At 44.8% G+C, this 17,578-nt stretch overlaps 3 protein-coding genes across 3 annotated transcripts; all 3 read left to right on the top strand.

The window, feature by feature from the left end:
- Nucleotides 1–6,445: 6,445 nt before the first annotated feature.
- Nucleotides 6,446–8,220, top strand: LOC311359136 (tubulin alpha-1B chain; the record flags this gene model as incomplete). Its single annotated transcript, XM_084479098.1, has 3 exons — nt 6,446–6,598; nt 7,007–7,155; nt 7,240–8,220. Exons 1-3 carry the CDS (start codon nt 6,478–6,480, stop codon nt 8,218–8,220), a joined length of 1,251 nt encoding a protein of 416 aa, XP_084335224.1. The 5' UTR covers nt 6,446–6,477.
- A 2,159-nt stretch (nt 8,221–10,379) lies between these two features.
- On the top strand, nt 10,380–11,819 carry LOC311359139 (tubulin alpha-1B chain-like; the record flags this gene model as incomplete). Its single annotated transcript, XM_084479101.1, has 3 exons — nt 10,380–10,515; nt 10,606–10,754; nt 10,839–11,819. The coding sequence occupies exons 1-3, from the start codon at nt 10,395–10,397 to the stop codon at nt 11,817–11,819; spliced, it is 1,251 nt and encodes a 416-aa protein (XP_084335227.1). The 5' UTR covers nt 10,380–10,394.
- A 1,289-nt stretch (nt 11,820–13,108) lies between these two features.
- On the top strand, nt 13,109–16,349 carry LOC311359137 (tubulin alpha chain-like). Its single transcript, XM_084479099.1, has 4 exons — nt 13,109–13,243; nt 14,057–14,279; nt 14,366–14,514; nt 15,306–16,349. Exons 1-4 carry the CDS (start codon nt 13,241–13,243, stop codon nt 16,278–16,280), a joined length of 1,350 nt encoding a protein of 449 aa, XP_084335225.1. The 5' UTR covers nt 13,109–13,240; the 3' UTR covers nt 16,281–16,349.
- The last annotated feature ends 1,229 nt before the right edge of the window (nt 16,350–17,578 follow it).

The following is a 17,578-nucleotide window of genomic DNA, read 5'->3' on the forward strand; positions in this document are numbered from 1 at the left end:
CATCCCATAACCTAGAAACACCACATCCCATAACCTAGAAACACCACATCCCATAACCTAGAAACATCACATCCCATAACCTAGAAACACCACATCCCATAGAGCCAGAAACACCACATCCCATAACCTAGAAACATCACATCCCATAGAGCCAGAAACATCACATCCCATAACCTAGAGACACCACATCCCATAACCTAGAAACACCACATCCCATAGAGCCAGAAACATCACATCCCATAACCTAGAAACATCACATCCCATAGAGCCAGAAACACCACATCCCATAGAGCCAGAAACATCACATCCCATAGAGCCAGAAACATCACATCCCATAGAGCCAGAAACATCACATCCCATAACCTAGAAACACCACATCCCATAACCTAGAAACACCACATCCCATAACCCAGAAACACCACATCCCATAACCTAGAAACATCACATCCCATAACCTAGAAACACCACATCCCATAGAGCCAGAAACACCACATCCCATAGAGCCAGAAACATCACATCCCATAGAGCCAGAAACATCACATCCCATAGAGCCAGAAACATCACATCCCATAACCTAGAAACACCACATCCCATAACCTAGAAACACCACATCCCATAACCTAGAAACACCACATCCCATAACCTAGAAACACCACATCCCATAACCTAGAAACATCACATCCCATAACCTAGAAACACCACATCCCATAGAGCCAGAAACATCACATTCCATAACCTAGAAACATCACATCCCATAGAGCCAGAAACATCACATCCCATAACCTAGAGACACCACATCCCATAACCTAGAAACACCACATCCCATAACCTAGAAACATCACATCCCATAACCTAGAAACACCACATCCCATAACCTAGAAACATCACATCCCATAGAGCCAGAAACATCACATCCCATAACCTAGAAACATCACATCCCATAATCTAGAAACATCACATCCCATAACCTAGAAACATCACATCCCATAACCTAGAAACATCACATCCCATAACCTAGAAACATCACATCCCATAACCTAGAAACACCACATCCCATAACCTAGAAACACCACATCCCATAGAGCCAGAAACACCACATCCCATAACCTAGAAACATCACATCCCATAACCTAGAAACATCACATCCCATAACCTAGAAACATCACATCCCATAACCTAGAAACACCACATCCCATAACCTAGAAACACCACATCCCATAACCTAGAAACATCACATCCCATAACCTAGAAACACCACATCCCATAACCTAGAAACATCACATCCCATAGAGCCAGAAACATCACATTCCATAACCTAGAAACACCACATCCCATAACCTAGAAACACCACATCCCATAACCTAGAAACATCACATCCCATAGAGCCAGAAACATCACATCCCATAACCTAGAAACACCACATCCCATAACCTAGAAACACCACATCCCATAACCTAGAAACATCACATCCCATAGAGCCAGAAACATCACATCCCATAACCTAGAAACATCACATCCCATAACCTAGAAACATCACATCCCATAACCTAGAAACACCACATCCCATAACCTAGAAACATCACATCCCATAGAGCCAGAAACATCACATTCCATAACCTAGAAACATCACATCCCATAACCTAGAAACACCACATCCCATAACCTAGAAACACCACATCCCATAACCTAGAAACATCACATCCCATAGAGCCAGAAACATCACATTCCATAACCTAGAAACATCACATCCCATAGAGCCAGAAACATCACATCCCATAACCTAGAAACATCACATCCCATAACCTAGAGACACCACATCCCATAACCTAGAAACATCACATCCCATAACCTAGAAACATCACATCCCATAACCTAGAAACATCACATCCCATAGAGCCAGAAACACCACATCCCATAGAGCCAGAAACATCACATTCCATAACCTAGAAACATCACATCCCATAGAGCCAGAAACATCACATCCCATAACCTAGAAACATCACATCCCATAACCTAGAGACACCACATCCCATAACCTAGAAACATCACATCCCATAACCTAGAAACATCACATCCCATAGAGCCAGAAACACCACATCCCATAGAGCCAGAAACACCACATCCCATAGAGCCAGAAACATCACATCCCATAGACCCAGAAACACCACATCCCATAGACCCAGAAACATCACATCCCATAACCTAGAAACACCACATCCCATAACCTAGAAACACCACATCCCATAACCTAGAAACACCACATCCCATAACCTAGAAACATCACATCCCATAACCTAGAAACACCACATCCCATAGAGCCAGAAACATCACATCCCATAACCTAGAGACACCACATCCCATAACCTAGAAACACCACATCCCATAACCTAGAAACACCACATCCCATAACCTAGAAACATCACATCCCATAACCTAGAAACACCACATCCCATAACCTAGAAACACCACATCCCATAACCTAGAAACACCACATCCCATAACCTAGAAACACCACATCCCATAACCTAGAAACATCACATCCCATAGAGCCAGAAACACCACATCCCATAACCTAGAAACATCACATCCCATAACCTAGAAACATCACATCCCATAACCTAGAAACACCACATCCCATAGAGCCAGAAACACCACATCCCATAACCTAGAAACATCACATCCCATAGAGCCAGAAACACCACATCCCATAACCTAGAAACATCACATCCCATAACCTAGAAACATCACATCCCATAACCTAGAAACACCACATCCCATAGAGCCAGAAACACCACATCCCATAACCTAGAAACACCACATCCCATAACCTAGAAACATCACATCCCATAGAGCCAGAAACACCACATCCCATAACCTAGAAACATCACATCCCATAACCTAGAAACATCACATCCCATAACCTAGAAACACCACATCCCATAACCTAGAAACACCACATCCCATAACCTAGAAACACCACATCCCATAACCTAGAAACATCACATCCCATAGAGCCAGAAACATCACATCCCATAACCTAGAAACACCACATCCCATAACCTAGAAACACCACATCCCATAACCTAGAAACACCACATCCCATAACCTAGAAACATCACATCCCATAACCTAGAAACATCACATCCCATAGAGCCAGAAACACCACATCCCATAACCTAGAAACATCACATCCCATAACCTAGAAACACCACATCCCATAACCTAGAAACACCACATCCCATAACCTAGAAACATCACATCCCATAACCTAGAAACATCACATCCCATAACCTAGAAACACCACATCCCATAACCTAGAAACACCACATCCCATAGAGCCAGAAACATCACATCCCATAACCTAGAAACACCACATCCCATAACCTAGAAACATCACATCCCATAGAGCCAGAAACATCACATCCCATAACCTAGAAACACCACATCCCATAACCTAGAAACACCACATCCCATAACCTAGAAACACCACATCCCATAACCTAGAAACATCACATCCCATAACCTAGAAACATCACATCCCATAACCTAGAAACATCACATCCCATAACCTAGAAACACCACATCCCATAACCTAGAAACATCACATCCCATAACCTAGAAACATCACATCCCATAACCTAGAAACATCACATCCCATAACCTAGAAACATCACATCCCATAACCTAGAAACACCACATCCCATAACCTAGAAACACCACATCCCATAACCTAGAAACATCACATCCCATAGAGCCAGAAACATCACATCCCATAACCTAGAAACATCACATCCCATAACCTAGAAACATCACATCCCATAACCTAGAAACATCACATCCCATAACCTAGAAACATCACATCCCATAACCTAGAAACACCACATCCCATAACCTAGAAACACCACATCCCATAACCTAGAAACATCACATCCCATAGAGCCAGAAACATCACATCCCATAACCTAGAAACACCACATCCCATAACCTAGAAACACCACATCCCATAACCTAGAAACATCACATCCCATAGAGCCAGAAACACCACATCCCATAACCTAGAAACACCACATCCCATAACCTAGAAACATCACATCCCATAACCTAGAAACATCACATCCCATAACCTAGAAACACCACATCCCATAACCTAGAAACACCACATCCCATAGAGCCAGAAACACCACATCCCATAACCTAGAAACACCACATCCCATAACCTAGAAACATCACATCCCATAACCTAGAAACATCACATCCCATAACCTAGAAACATCACATCCCATAACCTAGAAACATCACATCCCATAACCTAGAAACACCACATCCCATAACCTAGAAACACCACATCCCATAACCTAGAAACACCACATCCCATAACCTAGAAACACCACATCCCATAACCTAGAAACACCACATCCCATAACCTAGAAACACCACATCCTCCGCAGCCCTACTGGAGCATCACGAGGGGGCGGGGCTTGGCCTGAGCAGCTGTGGGCGGGGCTTGGCCTGGCAGCTGTGGGCGGGGCTTGGCCTGAGCAGCTGTGGGCGGGGCTTGGCCTGAGCAGCTGCTCAGGAAGCCAGACAGGGTAAAGAGCTTGTGCCCCTCCCTTGAATAAAAAAAACCCCTCTCCATCCCTGACAAAGAAAGGACCAGAATTTAAATATGATTAAGGCTGTGCACTTATTTTTCAAGTAAAAATAATGGCCAACAGCAGCCATTCCAAATGTGCTCCGTGTGGCATTATGGAGGCTCTGTCTCTCTGGCTCATTCTGCCGGCAGCTGCACTGCTCTCCATTGACGCGACTTAGGCCTGGTCATGTGATCGTCCGATGAAGGCGGGTTATGTGGAAGCCCGGCTGTATCCTGGCAACGCCGGCTTTTTTTTCCCCCTTCCCTAGCAACGGCTGTCTCCAGGCAGCAGGGCGTGGGGGGTTGGGCGGCTCTGCCCTCTCCCCCACGAGCAGCTCAGAGATGGATGCAACACACATCATTATTCAGTAGTAAATATGTGGATACCAAAACATGCTCCAGTCCTATTTAATGTACAGCCTTGTTGCTAGGACGACTTTAGAATGATTACAAATGTCCATACATTGTACCTTCTGCTTATATTCAACACTGAGGACAGCCTATCTTAACACATTTGCCGGTGTTTGTGTGTCAATGGTTTCGCAGTGTGTGTATCAATGCCCTCGATGCCATTGTCTCCTCTACTCTATCTGTCTCTTATTTACTTGATTATATTATATTCCAGGATAACCTAGGTAGGCCTATATTCAATGTTCTGTTCAAAATGATAATTTTGAACATGCTACATGCAAACTGCAAGCTCTGAACGAGGAAAGGGCTTGCATGTGGACGGATGACAGCAGCCTACATTTGAACACAAAGGCATGGTTACTACTCCAGTCGAGAGGATCCGGGTGGGGTCTAGGGGGTGGGCTTTAAGGGGTTTTCCAGTAGAAACCCTCCGCAGCATTTGAAGTGAAAGATTGATTGGAACCTGACCAATAGCAACCCAGTAGACGGAACGGTCGGGCCAGACATGCATAAATAGAGCAGGCCGTCCCCTGCGCCGCATCACCTCTTACATCGACCCCCTAACTGTCGCATTGTAAGACGCCCTTACGAGGAGCATCTGCAATCTGCAAACTACTAAAGCATAGAGAAAATGGTAAGACCACTGTCTAATATTACTCCGGGATGAGTTGTATTTACCTTTCCATGTTTGCCTATAGGTAGCATGCGTCTCTCGTCTTTGGCTTAATTTAGATTTAAAAAAAATAAGAGAAAATGGTTTCATTGTTTTGTTGATTGCAAAAGAAGCGCAGGTGCGTTAAATGGCCATGGCCCAGGCTGGGGTCCGCGTACACGGAACACGGTTTTATTTTAGATTGCGATGGAAAGACGAAGACCGCTTCCATTCTGTGTAGTGCAGTGCTGCGACTACTTGCAGCTATTTGAGATATTTATGCATTACTAAGATCGATGCTTCCTCAAAAACGACAACAACAATATCTAGGATTCCGATGGAAAGACGTGCACAGGCAGTGCTCTCTCCGTCAAACGGTCCACGCCCAAAGAACCAATCGACAGAATTGATAATGCACATGACGGCCTGGCTACCAGCTACTCATTAACAATGATGTCAGAAAATGACACAGCTGAGCCGCGCCCATTTACTATTTCACCCAATAAGAGACCGAGAAAGAAAGGGGTTTAAACAGGCTACTGTGAAAGCTTATTCAATGAAATGTTATTAGTGCTCTATCATTGAGCATAATGGCATGATTCGATTATTTTCATGATAAAATTATGAGTTATTTTTTTTTTAAAGTTACACCATTTACATGATTAATTTTCCTCCCCAGCGTGAGTGTATCTCCATCAATGTGGGTCAGGCCGGTGTCCAGATTGGCAATGCATGCTGGGAACTCTACTGTCTGGAGCATGGGATCCAGCCGGATGGGCAGATGCCCAGTGATAAAACTCTGGGAGGCGGGGATGATTCCTTCAACACCTTCTTCAGTGAGACTGGAGCTGGAAAGCACGTCCCCAGAGCTGTTTTTGTAGACCTGGAGCAAACTGTCATTGGTGAGTGGTAGCACATCACGTTGAAGCAAAGACTGAAGCACAACAAGATTCATAGAGGGTTCCATTAAAAACAGAAACTTTAATAGGACAGGACTTGAATAGCTCCCACACACTAGCCTATTCCCAAAACTCAAATACATTCTTCAAATATCTTTTTAATAAAATATAATTGTCATCCTTGCAAAAAATATAATATAAAGATGAAATAGAAATTGAGATCTTCACTAAACAAAGGGAAAAACGATTGGCTTTGTATTGCGAGAAATCCCATTTCTTAACTCAGCTGTTTACTAACCCCCTGAAGGCCATGAGAGGAACTACAAGCTAGGAACAGATGGTCATGTTGCTGCTTGATTCACAGGATATATGTCCCTTTAGACCCTCAGTAACCCTCTTATCCCATCCCAGACGAGGTGCGCACTGGGACCTACCGCCAGCTGTTCCACCCTGAGCAGCTGATTACTGGTAAGGAGGATGCTGCCAACAACTACGCCCGTGGACACTACACCATCGGCAAGGAGATCATCGACCTGGTGCTGGACAGGGTCCGCAAGCTGGTAAGTATCTCAGTATGAAGAACGATTACCTGTCCCAATTCAAACTGCTGTCCTTGTTTGACCTTGTGCTTTCTTGGTTCCCAGGCCGACCAGTGCACTGGGCTCCAGGGCTTCCTGGTGTTCCACAGCTTTGGAGGTGGCACCGGTTCTGGTTTCACCTCCCTGCTGATGGAGCGCCTATCAGTTGACTATGGCAAGAAGTCCAAACTGGAGTTCTCCATCTACCCAGCTCCCCAGGTCTCCACTGCTGTGGTGGAGCCCTACAACGCCATCCTCACCACCCACACCACCCTAGAGCACTCTGACTGTGCCTTCATGGTCGACAATGAAGCCATCTATGATATTTGCCGTAGGAACCTAGATATTGAGCGTCCTTCCTACACCAACCTCAACAGGCTGATCAGTCAAATTGTGTCCTCCATCACTGCTTCTCTCCGTTTTGATGGTGCTCTCAATGTTGATCTGACAGAGTTCCAGACCAACTTGGTGCCCTATCCCCGTATTCATTTCCCTCTGGCCACCTATGCCCCGGTCATCTCTGCTGAGAAGGCATACCATGAGCAGCTGTCTGTGGGTGAAATCACCAATGCCTGCTTTGAGCCGGCCAATCAGATGGTGAAATGTGACCCACGCCACGGCAAATACATGGCCTGCTGCCTTTTGTACCGTGGTGATGTGGTGCCCAAAGATGTCAATGCTGCCATTGCCTCCATTAAAACCAAACGCTCGATTCAGTTCGTAGACTGGTGCCCAACTGGTTTCAAGGTTGGCATCAACTACCAGCCCCCCACTGTAGTTCCTGGTGGAGATCTGGCCAAGGTCCAGAGGGCAGTATGTATGCTGAGCAACACCACCGCCATCGCAGAGGCCTGGGCTCGTCTTGACCACAAGTTTGATCTGATGTATGCCAAGCGGGCCTTTGTGCACTGGTATGTGGGTGAGGGCATGGAGGAGGGAGAGTTCTCTGAGGCCAGAGAGGACATGGCAGCCCTGGAGAAGGATTATGAGGAGGTGGGAGTCGATTCAGTTGAGGGGGAGGGAGAGGAGGAAGGGGAGGAGTATTAAAGGGAAATATGGTTGATTGATTTTAATTGTGACTATATGCATTCCACGAAGACAGAGATCAGTCTACCTTTGTTCTGAATAAAGTTCTTAAGTTACATCTGTGTGGATTTTTCCAAGAAAAATTAAAATTGCTAGAGAAATGAGAATATAAATTAAAGTTATTTATTTTTAATTTGTATACATTTTACACAAAAACCTGGTGGTTTTAAACGCCATCCACAGCAGGGTGGGTCTAGACCTTATGTAGTGGTGGAAGCCCCACTGTATGGTCTCAGCCCCCCTGCTAGTAGGATTAAGTCTTCACCCAGATGGTTAGTGGGCTAATACTCAATGAAAACGGTGTCAGGAAAGTTGAAGGAGCAATAGGAAAATACTCCTTGAACACGTTAGCCCATGGATGTATAACATAAACCAGTCATCATCTGGTCTCCTTCCAAAAAGTGAGTGGCCTCCATAATAAGCCATTGCAGATGTAATGAGAATGATGTCCAATGGAGCGACTACAACATACAAATCCTACCCTGTCACGAGACCAGCGCCAATGCAAAGGAGACATTTCAAATATGTGAAGAAAAATAAAATTAAAATAAACAAATGACTATCAAACATGGGCCTGTATGCGTAACACGTCCATTTGTGTACACCTATCCCAAAGCTCCCGTGTGGGCACCACCGTTGCCATATGGTCTTGCGATGTGTCCAATTCACAGGTCTGCGTTCTGTGCTGCAGTAAATTAAAACACAAACAAATGTTGTGCGCACTGAACTCCTGCACCTGATCGGGCGGCGGATCGTCTAGCGTCCTCGAGGATACATTAATTGTAGACTACAGGCCTAACATTTAAGAACACGAAATCAGATACTAGTCTATTCGTCATCTGCAATTAAAAAATGATGAGTGTGAACTTGGTGAAAGCATTCAGGAAAACAGGGCTACTCCCCTGTGTGACCACACGGCACCTTGCCCCCTCATGAAAGGCGCGCCTCGCAGCGTCACGGATCAGCCTCAGACAGAGCGCCTCAGACAGAGCACCTCAGCAGCGACCACGCAGCAGACTTGTCCCTTTACATTAAATAAACTCGACGAGCAAAATGGTAAGCCTTCATTTACGCTATGTTATTTTAAGCATGATTGCTTTACTTTGATATTCGAATTTGAGTAGTTTATTTAGCTGATGGGAATTGGGTTTTGGGAGATTTTTCACCATTTATTTGTCACATCGTGTTATGGTTATGAAGATACTCTTTATCTTTTTTTACACAGGCTTTAAGCGATGATACAAATGTATTTTAGAAACCTTATTTATGTACTGGTCTTTATTTTTTTAGATTTAGGTCTTAAATTCGTCTTACGTTGCTGCCATGCAAAACATGGTCTAATCCTCTTCCCACATTGCTGCTCTGTAAATCAGATTAGACTCCTTGGACAGACATTTTGTTACAAATCCATCAGCCTATTTTCTAGAGGCCTCAGTGTGCAGTAGGCCTACATAAAACGGGTCTATATCACGCAATTTAGTCTTTATAATCTTATTAAATCGGGAACCCAATGTAGCCTACTATTTGTCATCCGATGTCCTCCCGCCCCCCCCCCCCAAAAAAAATAAAAAAAAATAAAAAATAATAAAATAAAATAAGCGTAACCAAACAGAACTAATCAGGAATAATGGTCAAAAGAGGTCTAAAAACAAAGACAAAACGTTCAAACGACAGATGGGGAAAAGATGAGCTCATTATATTTTAAAGAGACCGCAGTCTACAACATTTCTGACCTAGATAATCTCTCCATGGAAGTGTATGCGCAATATGCCATGGGTTTACGTCATAGAAAAGCTCTGCAGAAAAACACATGGGTTGGGTTGATGCTCGAAATATGTGTGGGGGAAAAGGCTGAGCCAAGCCAGGATTGCTTCTTTGTTATAAGCTTTCTCAGCTAATTCCAAGTGTGTGATCCAAGTATTTGTGAGTTTCAGACTTTATACAAGACATTTAAGTAAAAACACGACAACTCACATTATCCTCTCAGTAAGAAGAACAAAAGCTCTAATCTAAAACCTCTTCTTACTCCCCAGCGTGAGTGTATCTCCATCCATGTGGGTCAGGCCGGTGTCCAGATTGGCAATGCATGCTGGGAACTCTACTGTCTGGAGCATGGGATCCAGCCAGATGGGCAGATGCCCAGTGATAAAGCCATTGGTGGAGGGGATGATTCCTTCAACACCTTCTTCAGTGAGACTGGAGCTGGAAAGCACGTCCCCAGGGCTGTGTTTGTAGACCTGGAGCCAACTGTCATTGGTGAGTTCCCCTCTATGTCGCATTGTTTCATTTATTAAATGCTATAAAAATCATTGAGAATGAATGGAACCAAATGTTTGCTGGTTTCAGACGAGGTGCGCTCTGGGATCTACCGCCAGCTGTTCCACCCTGAGCAGCTGATTACTGGTAAGGAGGATGCTGCCAACAACTACGCCCGTGGACACTACACCATCGGCAAGGAGATCATCGACCTGGTGCTGGACAGGGTCCGCAAGCTGGTAAGTATCTCAGTATGAAGAACGATTACCTGTCCCAATTCAAACTGCTGTCCTTGTTTGACCTTGTGCTTTCTTGGTTCCCAGGCCGACCAGTGCACTGGGCTCCAGGGCTTCCTGGTGTTCCACAGCTTTGGAGGTGGCACCGGTTCTGGTTTCACCTCCCTGCTGATGGAGCGCCTATCAGTTGACTATGGCAAGAAGTCCAAACTGGAGTTCTCCATCTACCCAGCTCCCCAGGTCTCCACTGCTGTGGTGGAGCCCTACAACGCCATCCTCACCACCCACACCACCCTAGAGCACTCTGACTGTGCCTTCATGGTCGACAATGAAGCCATCTATGATATTTGCCGTAGGAACCTAGATATTGAGCGTCCTTCCTACACCAACCTCAACAGGCTGATCAGTCAGATTGTGTCCTCCATCACTGCTTCTCTCCGTTTTGATGGTGCTCTCAATGTTGATCTGACAGAGTTCCAGACCAACTTGGTGCCCTATCCCCGTATTCATTTCCCTCTGGCCACCTATGCCCCGGTCATCTCTGCTGAGAAGGCATACCATGAGCAGCTGTCTGTGGGTGAAATCACCAATGCCTGCTTTGAGCCGGCCAATCAGATGGTGAAATGTGACCCACGCCACGGCAAATACATGGCCTGCTGCCTTTTGTACCGTGGTGATGTGGTGCCCAAAGATGTCAATGCTGCCATTGCCTCCATTAAAACCAAACGCTCGATTCAGTTCGTAGACTGGTGCCCAACTGGTTTCAAGGTTGGCATCAACTACCAGCCCCCCACTGTAGTTCCTGGTGGAGATCTGGCCAAGGTCCAGAGGGCAGTATGTATGCTGAGCAACACCACCGCCATCGCAGAGGCCTGGGCTCGTCTTGACCACAAGTTTGATCTGATGTATGCCAAGCGGGCCTTTGTGCACTGGTATGTGGGTGAGGGCATGGAGGAGGGAGAGTTCTCTGAGGCCAGAGAGGACATGGCAGCCCTGGAGAAGGATTATGAGGAGGTGGGAGTCGATTCAGTTGAGGGGGAGGGAGAGGAGGAAGGGGAGGAGTATTAACACAAGTTGACTTGAAAGATTCATGCTCCTGCATACCTATGGAATCTTCAAAAAGCCCAAATAAAAAATGAATTCTCCAACATCTGCTGGTGCCTAGTGTTTTGTGTGTATTTTTTCAAGGATTTGTATTATTTGACCATTAGTTGTTTTGCAGCATTCACAATGAATATATATAGATATAGATATACCCTGTAAATCTATATCAATAACTTATGGACTTATCTATATGAATACACTGATGGACATATGCTTCTTGTATTCGGTTGAACACAGTTGAGTCACAGCCGAATGTTAATCCTCCATGCGTGGCCTTGTTTCTTCTGGGACATTCTTTGCCAAGAATTTATTTTAAAGTGGGTCAGTTAAGGCTTTTTCCTACATGAATCCATAAACAGGAAAAGTAAATAAACTATCTTTATATCTAAGTGTTAACAATACATGCTGGAATTGTTTAATTACACCACCCTTTACATTGTAATTTGGCAAGAAAATCTGCCTCAAAGGCCAGTTATTTTCTTACAGATATTTCTGAATTAGTTAAGTATTTTCTAATTATAAGAGCTTTGGTTGTGGTTTAACAAGACAAAATAGCACATTAATGAACGGAATAGCTTACAGATTGAAGGCAAAATGGTGGACGGGGAGGCAGGGTATATCTGTGAGGACTGCTCTGGGCGATATTCACATTTGGATGACTAATAAAACAGGCCTTCAGTCAAGACTCATGGAGTCAGACCGAATGACTCAGTGAATTGTCTGTCTGTCTGTCTGTCTGTGAGAGAGAGAGAGAGAGAGAGAGAGAGAGAGAGAGAGAGAGAGAGAGAGAGAGAGAGTGAGAGTGAGAGTGAGTGTGAGTGTGAGAGTGAGAGTGAGAGTGAGTGAGTGTGAGAGTGAGTGTGTGTGTGTGTGTGTGTGTGTGTGTGTGTGTGTGTGTGTGTGTGTGTGTAAGAGGGGGAGAACGCTATTATAATGTGCCTTAATATAATAACTCTGATTGCAATAACATACATGCTGTTCCCATCATAAAATGCAGACAACGTGGGGTGAATGTCAGTGACTAAGAAAATATGTATTTAACCGCAAATAGGATTCAGTCTCAGACTTCAGACTCTAATTCCGCGGCCGCCTCTTTTGACAGCCCCACTTTCATGCAGAGGCGTCCCTTGACGTGACAATGAAGGAACGCGACATGCTGTGCTGGTTCATCCAATAGAAACGTGCTCATGTGACACCCAGCCAATGGGATGGAGCGGCCCCTTTCCGCGACGAGGAAGTATAAAAGAGCCCGCCCAACGGGGACCAGGCCTAGAATCTTCTTACAACGACCCATAAAGGTCTGTCTGTAAGAACTCACTGCAACCCTCGTGTTTTGTATAATCTGCTATTTTTCTACTTCGATTTTTTTTGCTGTATCAGAAAAAATGGTGAGCATAAAAGAGTTGTCCTAATCCAGAACGATTGAGTTGTTCTTGTGAGTTGCCTTACTGTGGGTTATTGATGAGAATCACCTGATGACGCCTGATTTCTCTCACAATGTAGAACATTACAATGACAGCCGTTCTGCCATCCTATTGTCTCAACCTACGGTCGGTGTAAACGATTATAACACTGAATATATATACTGTTACTTTGTTGATGCATTGAACATTAGTCCATCCGTTTCCCGCTGACCAGGTTGGCGCGCTGGGCGTCACAATGCGTCGTGGTTATTTCGGTGAAAGAACGCCTGATTAATGATCGATATCCGCAAACGAGACTAAACCTCGTAAAACGTGTACACGCTCTCGATGATGCGTCTTTCTAAGTGCGTTTCATTTTCTTTTGCATCGAGAGGAGGTATCATACGCAGCGCCCATTTTAACTGCTAATATCCCATGTGATGAAATGGAGGTGAAATGCATTTCCACGCCCAACTTTATGTACCGCAGCCAGTCTGAAGTTGTCCCTGAGCTCTACTCTGTTCACTGAATTAATCTTACAGCCGGTCAGGTGGTTTGGTCATGATGTTCTGATATCTGGTGCAACAACACAAAGGCATCCTCTATTCTCTATAACCCCACCCCGGTCATGCTGACGCAGTTCAGTTGTGAAATAGGCCGGGCAATGTCCATCATCCATGCGTTTGGTCTCATTTCTCGAGCTTTTCCCCACTGATGCTTTATGTTAATCTATGCAGGTCTTACTTATGGTGTCTGTTTTGTATAGTACTAAACTAGATTGTTTGCTCATTCTTTTAGAGGGAATGTATCTCAGTCCACGTTGGTCAGGCCGGTGTCCAGATGGGCAATGCGTGCTGGGAACTCTACTGTCTGGAGCATGGGATCCAGCCGGATGGGCAGATGCCCAGCATGAAGGCCTCTGGAGGAGGAGATGATTCCTTCAACACCTTCTTCAGTGAGACTGGAGCTGGAAAGCACGTCCCCAGAGCTGTTTTTGTAGACCTGGAGCCAACTGTCATTGGTGAGTTCCCCTCTATGTTGCATTGTTTCATTTATTAAATGCTAAAAATCATTAAACTAATGGAACCAAATGTTTGCTGGTTTCAGACGAGGTGCGCTCTGGGACCTACCGCCAGCTGTTCCACCCTGAGCAGCTGATTACTGGTAAGGAGGATGCTGCCAACAACTACGCCCGTGGACACTACACCATCGGCAAGGAGATCATCGAGCTAGTGATGGACAGGATGCGGAAGCTGGTAAGTACAACTGTTATTAAATGTGTTCTGTCAGAATTCGTTTAATGTTCAATTGTGATTCGGGATGCCGGTTTGGATCATCAACAGGTGAAGGCGTACCTGACCCTTGTTGAGGGTGTCTGAGTCAACTCCATTTAGATGTTGCTAAGATAAATGAAACTATCTGCTCTAAACTACTTAAAAAAATCCAGCCAGTGATTATTCATAGCTAGAACGTTGAGTTTGAAATATTTGGACACATTCGTCGACTAGAGACTACTGAAATCGTATGTTTAAAAATTGCACGCAAGACGTGAGATGTCTGCATCGGCTCAGAAAGCCAAATTACTAAAGAGAGCCACCAGTCTAGAAATGGTCTTCATTCCATGTTTGGCTACAGTACAGCTGTAAGCTGTTGATGGTGGTAAACATGGCAGGACAGCCGTCTTCAGTCAAAAAACTTCAAGTTAAAATCTACTTTTGAGCGTAGATTACGTAGATAAATCATATGCAAGATGTTTAAAACCCCAAAATTACATTGTTTTCTTTATTTGAAATAAACTGCTAGTCACAATGCTCCTCCTTCTGATGACACAGCACACTGATGCAAAACGTGTCAATGGTGGCACCCATTCTAAGCTAAATCTAACGTTTGCATTGGAGAGTTGCACAAAATTATTGAACTTGGCCAAGTAATATCTGTGGCTGTATCATGGTGTCCACCTGTAATTTACTTCTGCATTTATCTTTAGGTCAAGTAACAGGCAATTTCAACATCTGGAAGATAAAGTGGTATTGTTTTCTGTTCCCAGGCCGACCAGTGCACTGGGCTCCAGGGCTTCCTGGTGTTCCACAGCTTTGGAGGTGGCACCGGTTCTGGTTTCACCTCCCTGCTGATGGAGCGCCTATCAGTTGACTATGGCAAGAAGTCCAAACTGGAGTTCGCCATCTACCCAGCTCCCCAGGTCTCCACTGCTGTGGTGGAGCCCTACAACTCCATCCTCACCACCCACACCACCCTAGAGCACTCTGACTGTGCCTTCATGGTCGACAATGAAGCCATCTATGATATTTGCCGTAGGAACCTAGATATTGAGCGTCCTTCCTACACCAACCTCAACAGGCTGATCAGTCAGATTGTGTCCTCCATCACTGCTTCTCTCCGTTTTGATGGTGCTCTTAACGTTGATCTGACAGAGTTCCAGACCAACTTGGTGCCCTATCCCCGTATTCATTTCCCTCTGGCCACCTATGCCCCGGTCATCTCTGCTGAGAAGGCATACCATGAGCAGTTAACGGTTTCGGAAATCACCAATGCCTGCTTTGAGCCGGCCAATCAGATGGTGAAATGTGACCCACGCCACGGCAAATACATGGCCTGCTGCCTTTTGTACCGTGGTGATGTGGTGCCCAAAGATGTCAATGCTGCCATTGCCTCCATTAAAACCAAACGCTCAATTCAGTTCGTAGACTGGTGCCCAACTGGTTTCAAGGTTGGCATCAACTACCAGCCCCCCACTGTAGTTCCTGGTGGAGATCTGGCCAAGGTCCAGAGGGCAGTATGTATGCTGAGCAACACCACCGCCATCGCAGAGGCCTGGGCTCGTCTTGACCACAAGTTTGATCTGATGTATGCCAAGCGGGCCTTTGTGCACTGGTATGTGGGTGAGGGCATGGAGGAGGGAGAGTTCTCTGAGGCCAGAGAGGACATGGCAGCCCTGGAGAAGGATTATGAGGAGGTCGGAGCTGACAGTGTTGGAGATGAGGTGGAGGATGAGGAGTATTAGATGTGTTGTAAGATTTGCCTGGAATTGTGGTCCTTGATCTATTGTCGGTAATAAATCGTCCTAACAGCACTGTCTTTGAATATCTTTATTGAAGTCGACCGGCCCTTTTCAGACTCCAACTCAACTACAACCGTTTTCATCTAGTTTCAACTGTTTTTTGTATTTTTGGTGCCGTTAAGTAGCATTTATAATCGTTTACTTCTTTAATGGCACCGACAATCCAAAAACAGTCGAAACTAGATGGAAAAAGGTTGTAGTTCAAAACGTGACGCAGCTTTTACTTCTCCGCCCCCTACAGAGTTTGTTATGTACGATCATTCATAAACCCTGTGTTATTCCCCGTAGACATTTGACCGAGGGAACCGGAGCCTTCGAGGCGGGACTTATTCTTCAGAGGTCTATCGACATTAGGGGGCGTTACTCTTAATTCAACTCATATATTCAACTCAACTCATTTAATTAATGATTTATACCTAGTATGAGTAGGGCTCAGCGGCTTTGTGAATAATTTAAAAAAAGTTAAGTTTAATAAGTTTGTTAAATAAGTTTTTGAATGAGTTTTTGGAAGTAGTGTTTTAAGATGGGAAATATGTAAATATAATTTGTAAGCCCATGTTGCAAATAAAACAAAACCTTTAAAATGTTGATGCATGGTTGTGGGCTATATGGAAATAATACAATTCCAGGGCCCTCATTTATAAATGTTGCGGAAACAAGGATGAAATGTGCGTACGCATCTTTCACCGCCAACGTCGCGATTTATAGAAAAAATCCTTGCGGAGAGTGCGCAGTTCTAAGCATCCTTTCACCCTGGAGTAAAGGTCCCGCAAAGTTTTTCAAACAGTGATCTCCGGAGACAACAGGAAGTTGGTGGCGGTAATGCACCATATCGGTTTGCAAACAGCCAATAACGGCAAAAGAAGAACACGCTACCTCCCGATACCCGGACATTGCGCACCACATACTATGACTTCGGATTTATTTATTCATTTTATAAAAAGCACCCATTATGAAATATGAATTAAGGCAATATTATGTTCAACACACTACAACCCATTCAAATCACAATCCTCGGCCAGACCAACTGTATCACTTAAGTTGTATTCATTTTCCTGATACATATATATGTAGGCCTACATTAAATTAGCCTGTATAGGACATAGTTAATTATCATATTGGCACAAGGCCAATAAATAATGCTCCTGTTGGCCTCTGTATTCTAACGGGCTGAAATATGACAGCTTTGGAATTGCAAGAATTTAGCGAGGGGTACGAGACGCGAGCGTGTGTAATGCACG

The sequence above is a fragment of the Micromesistius poutassou genome, assembly GCF_964030765.1.
Source record: "Micromesistius poutassou genome assembly, chromosome: 15".
Classification (NCBI taxonomy): domain Eukaryota; kingdom Metazoa; phylum Chordata; class Actinopteri; order Gadiformes; family Gadidae; genus Micromesistius; species Micromesistius poutassou.

What these genes read in the sequence shown, in the direction of transcription:
- LOC311359137 (XM_084479099.1), top strand. An exon ending in CCTGGAGCCAACTGTCATTG is followed by an intron (nt 14,280 to 14,365) that starts GTGAGTTCCCCT and finishes TGCTGGTTTCAG; the next exon opens with ACGAGGTGCGCTCTGGGACC. An exon ending in TGGACAGGATGCGGAAGCTG is followed by an intron (nt 14,515 to 15,305) that starts GTAAGTACAACT and finishes TTCTGTTCCCAG; the next exon opens with GCCGACCAGTGCACTGGGCT.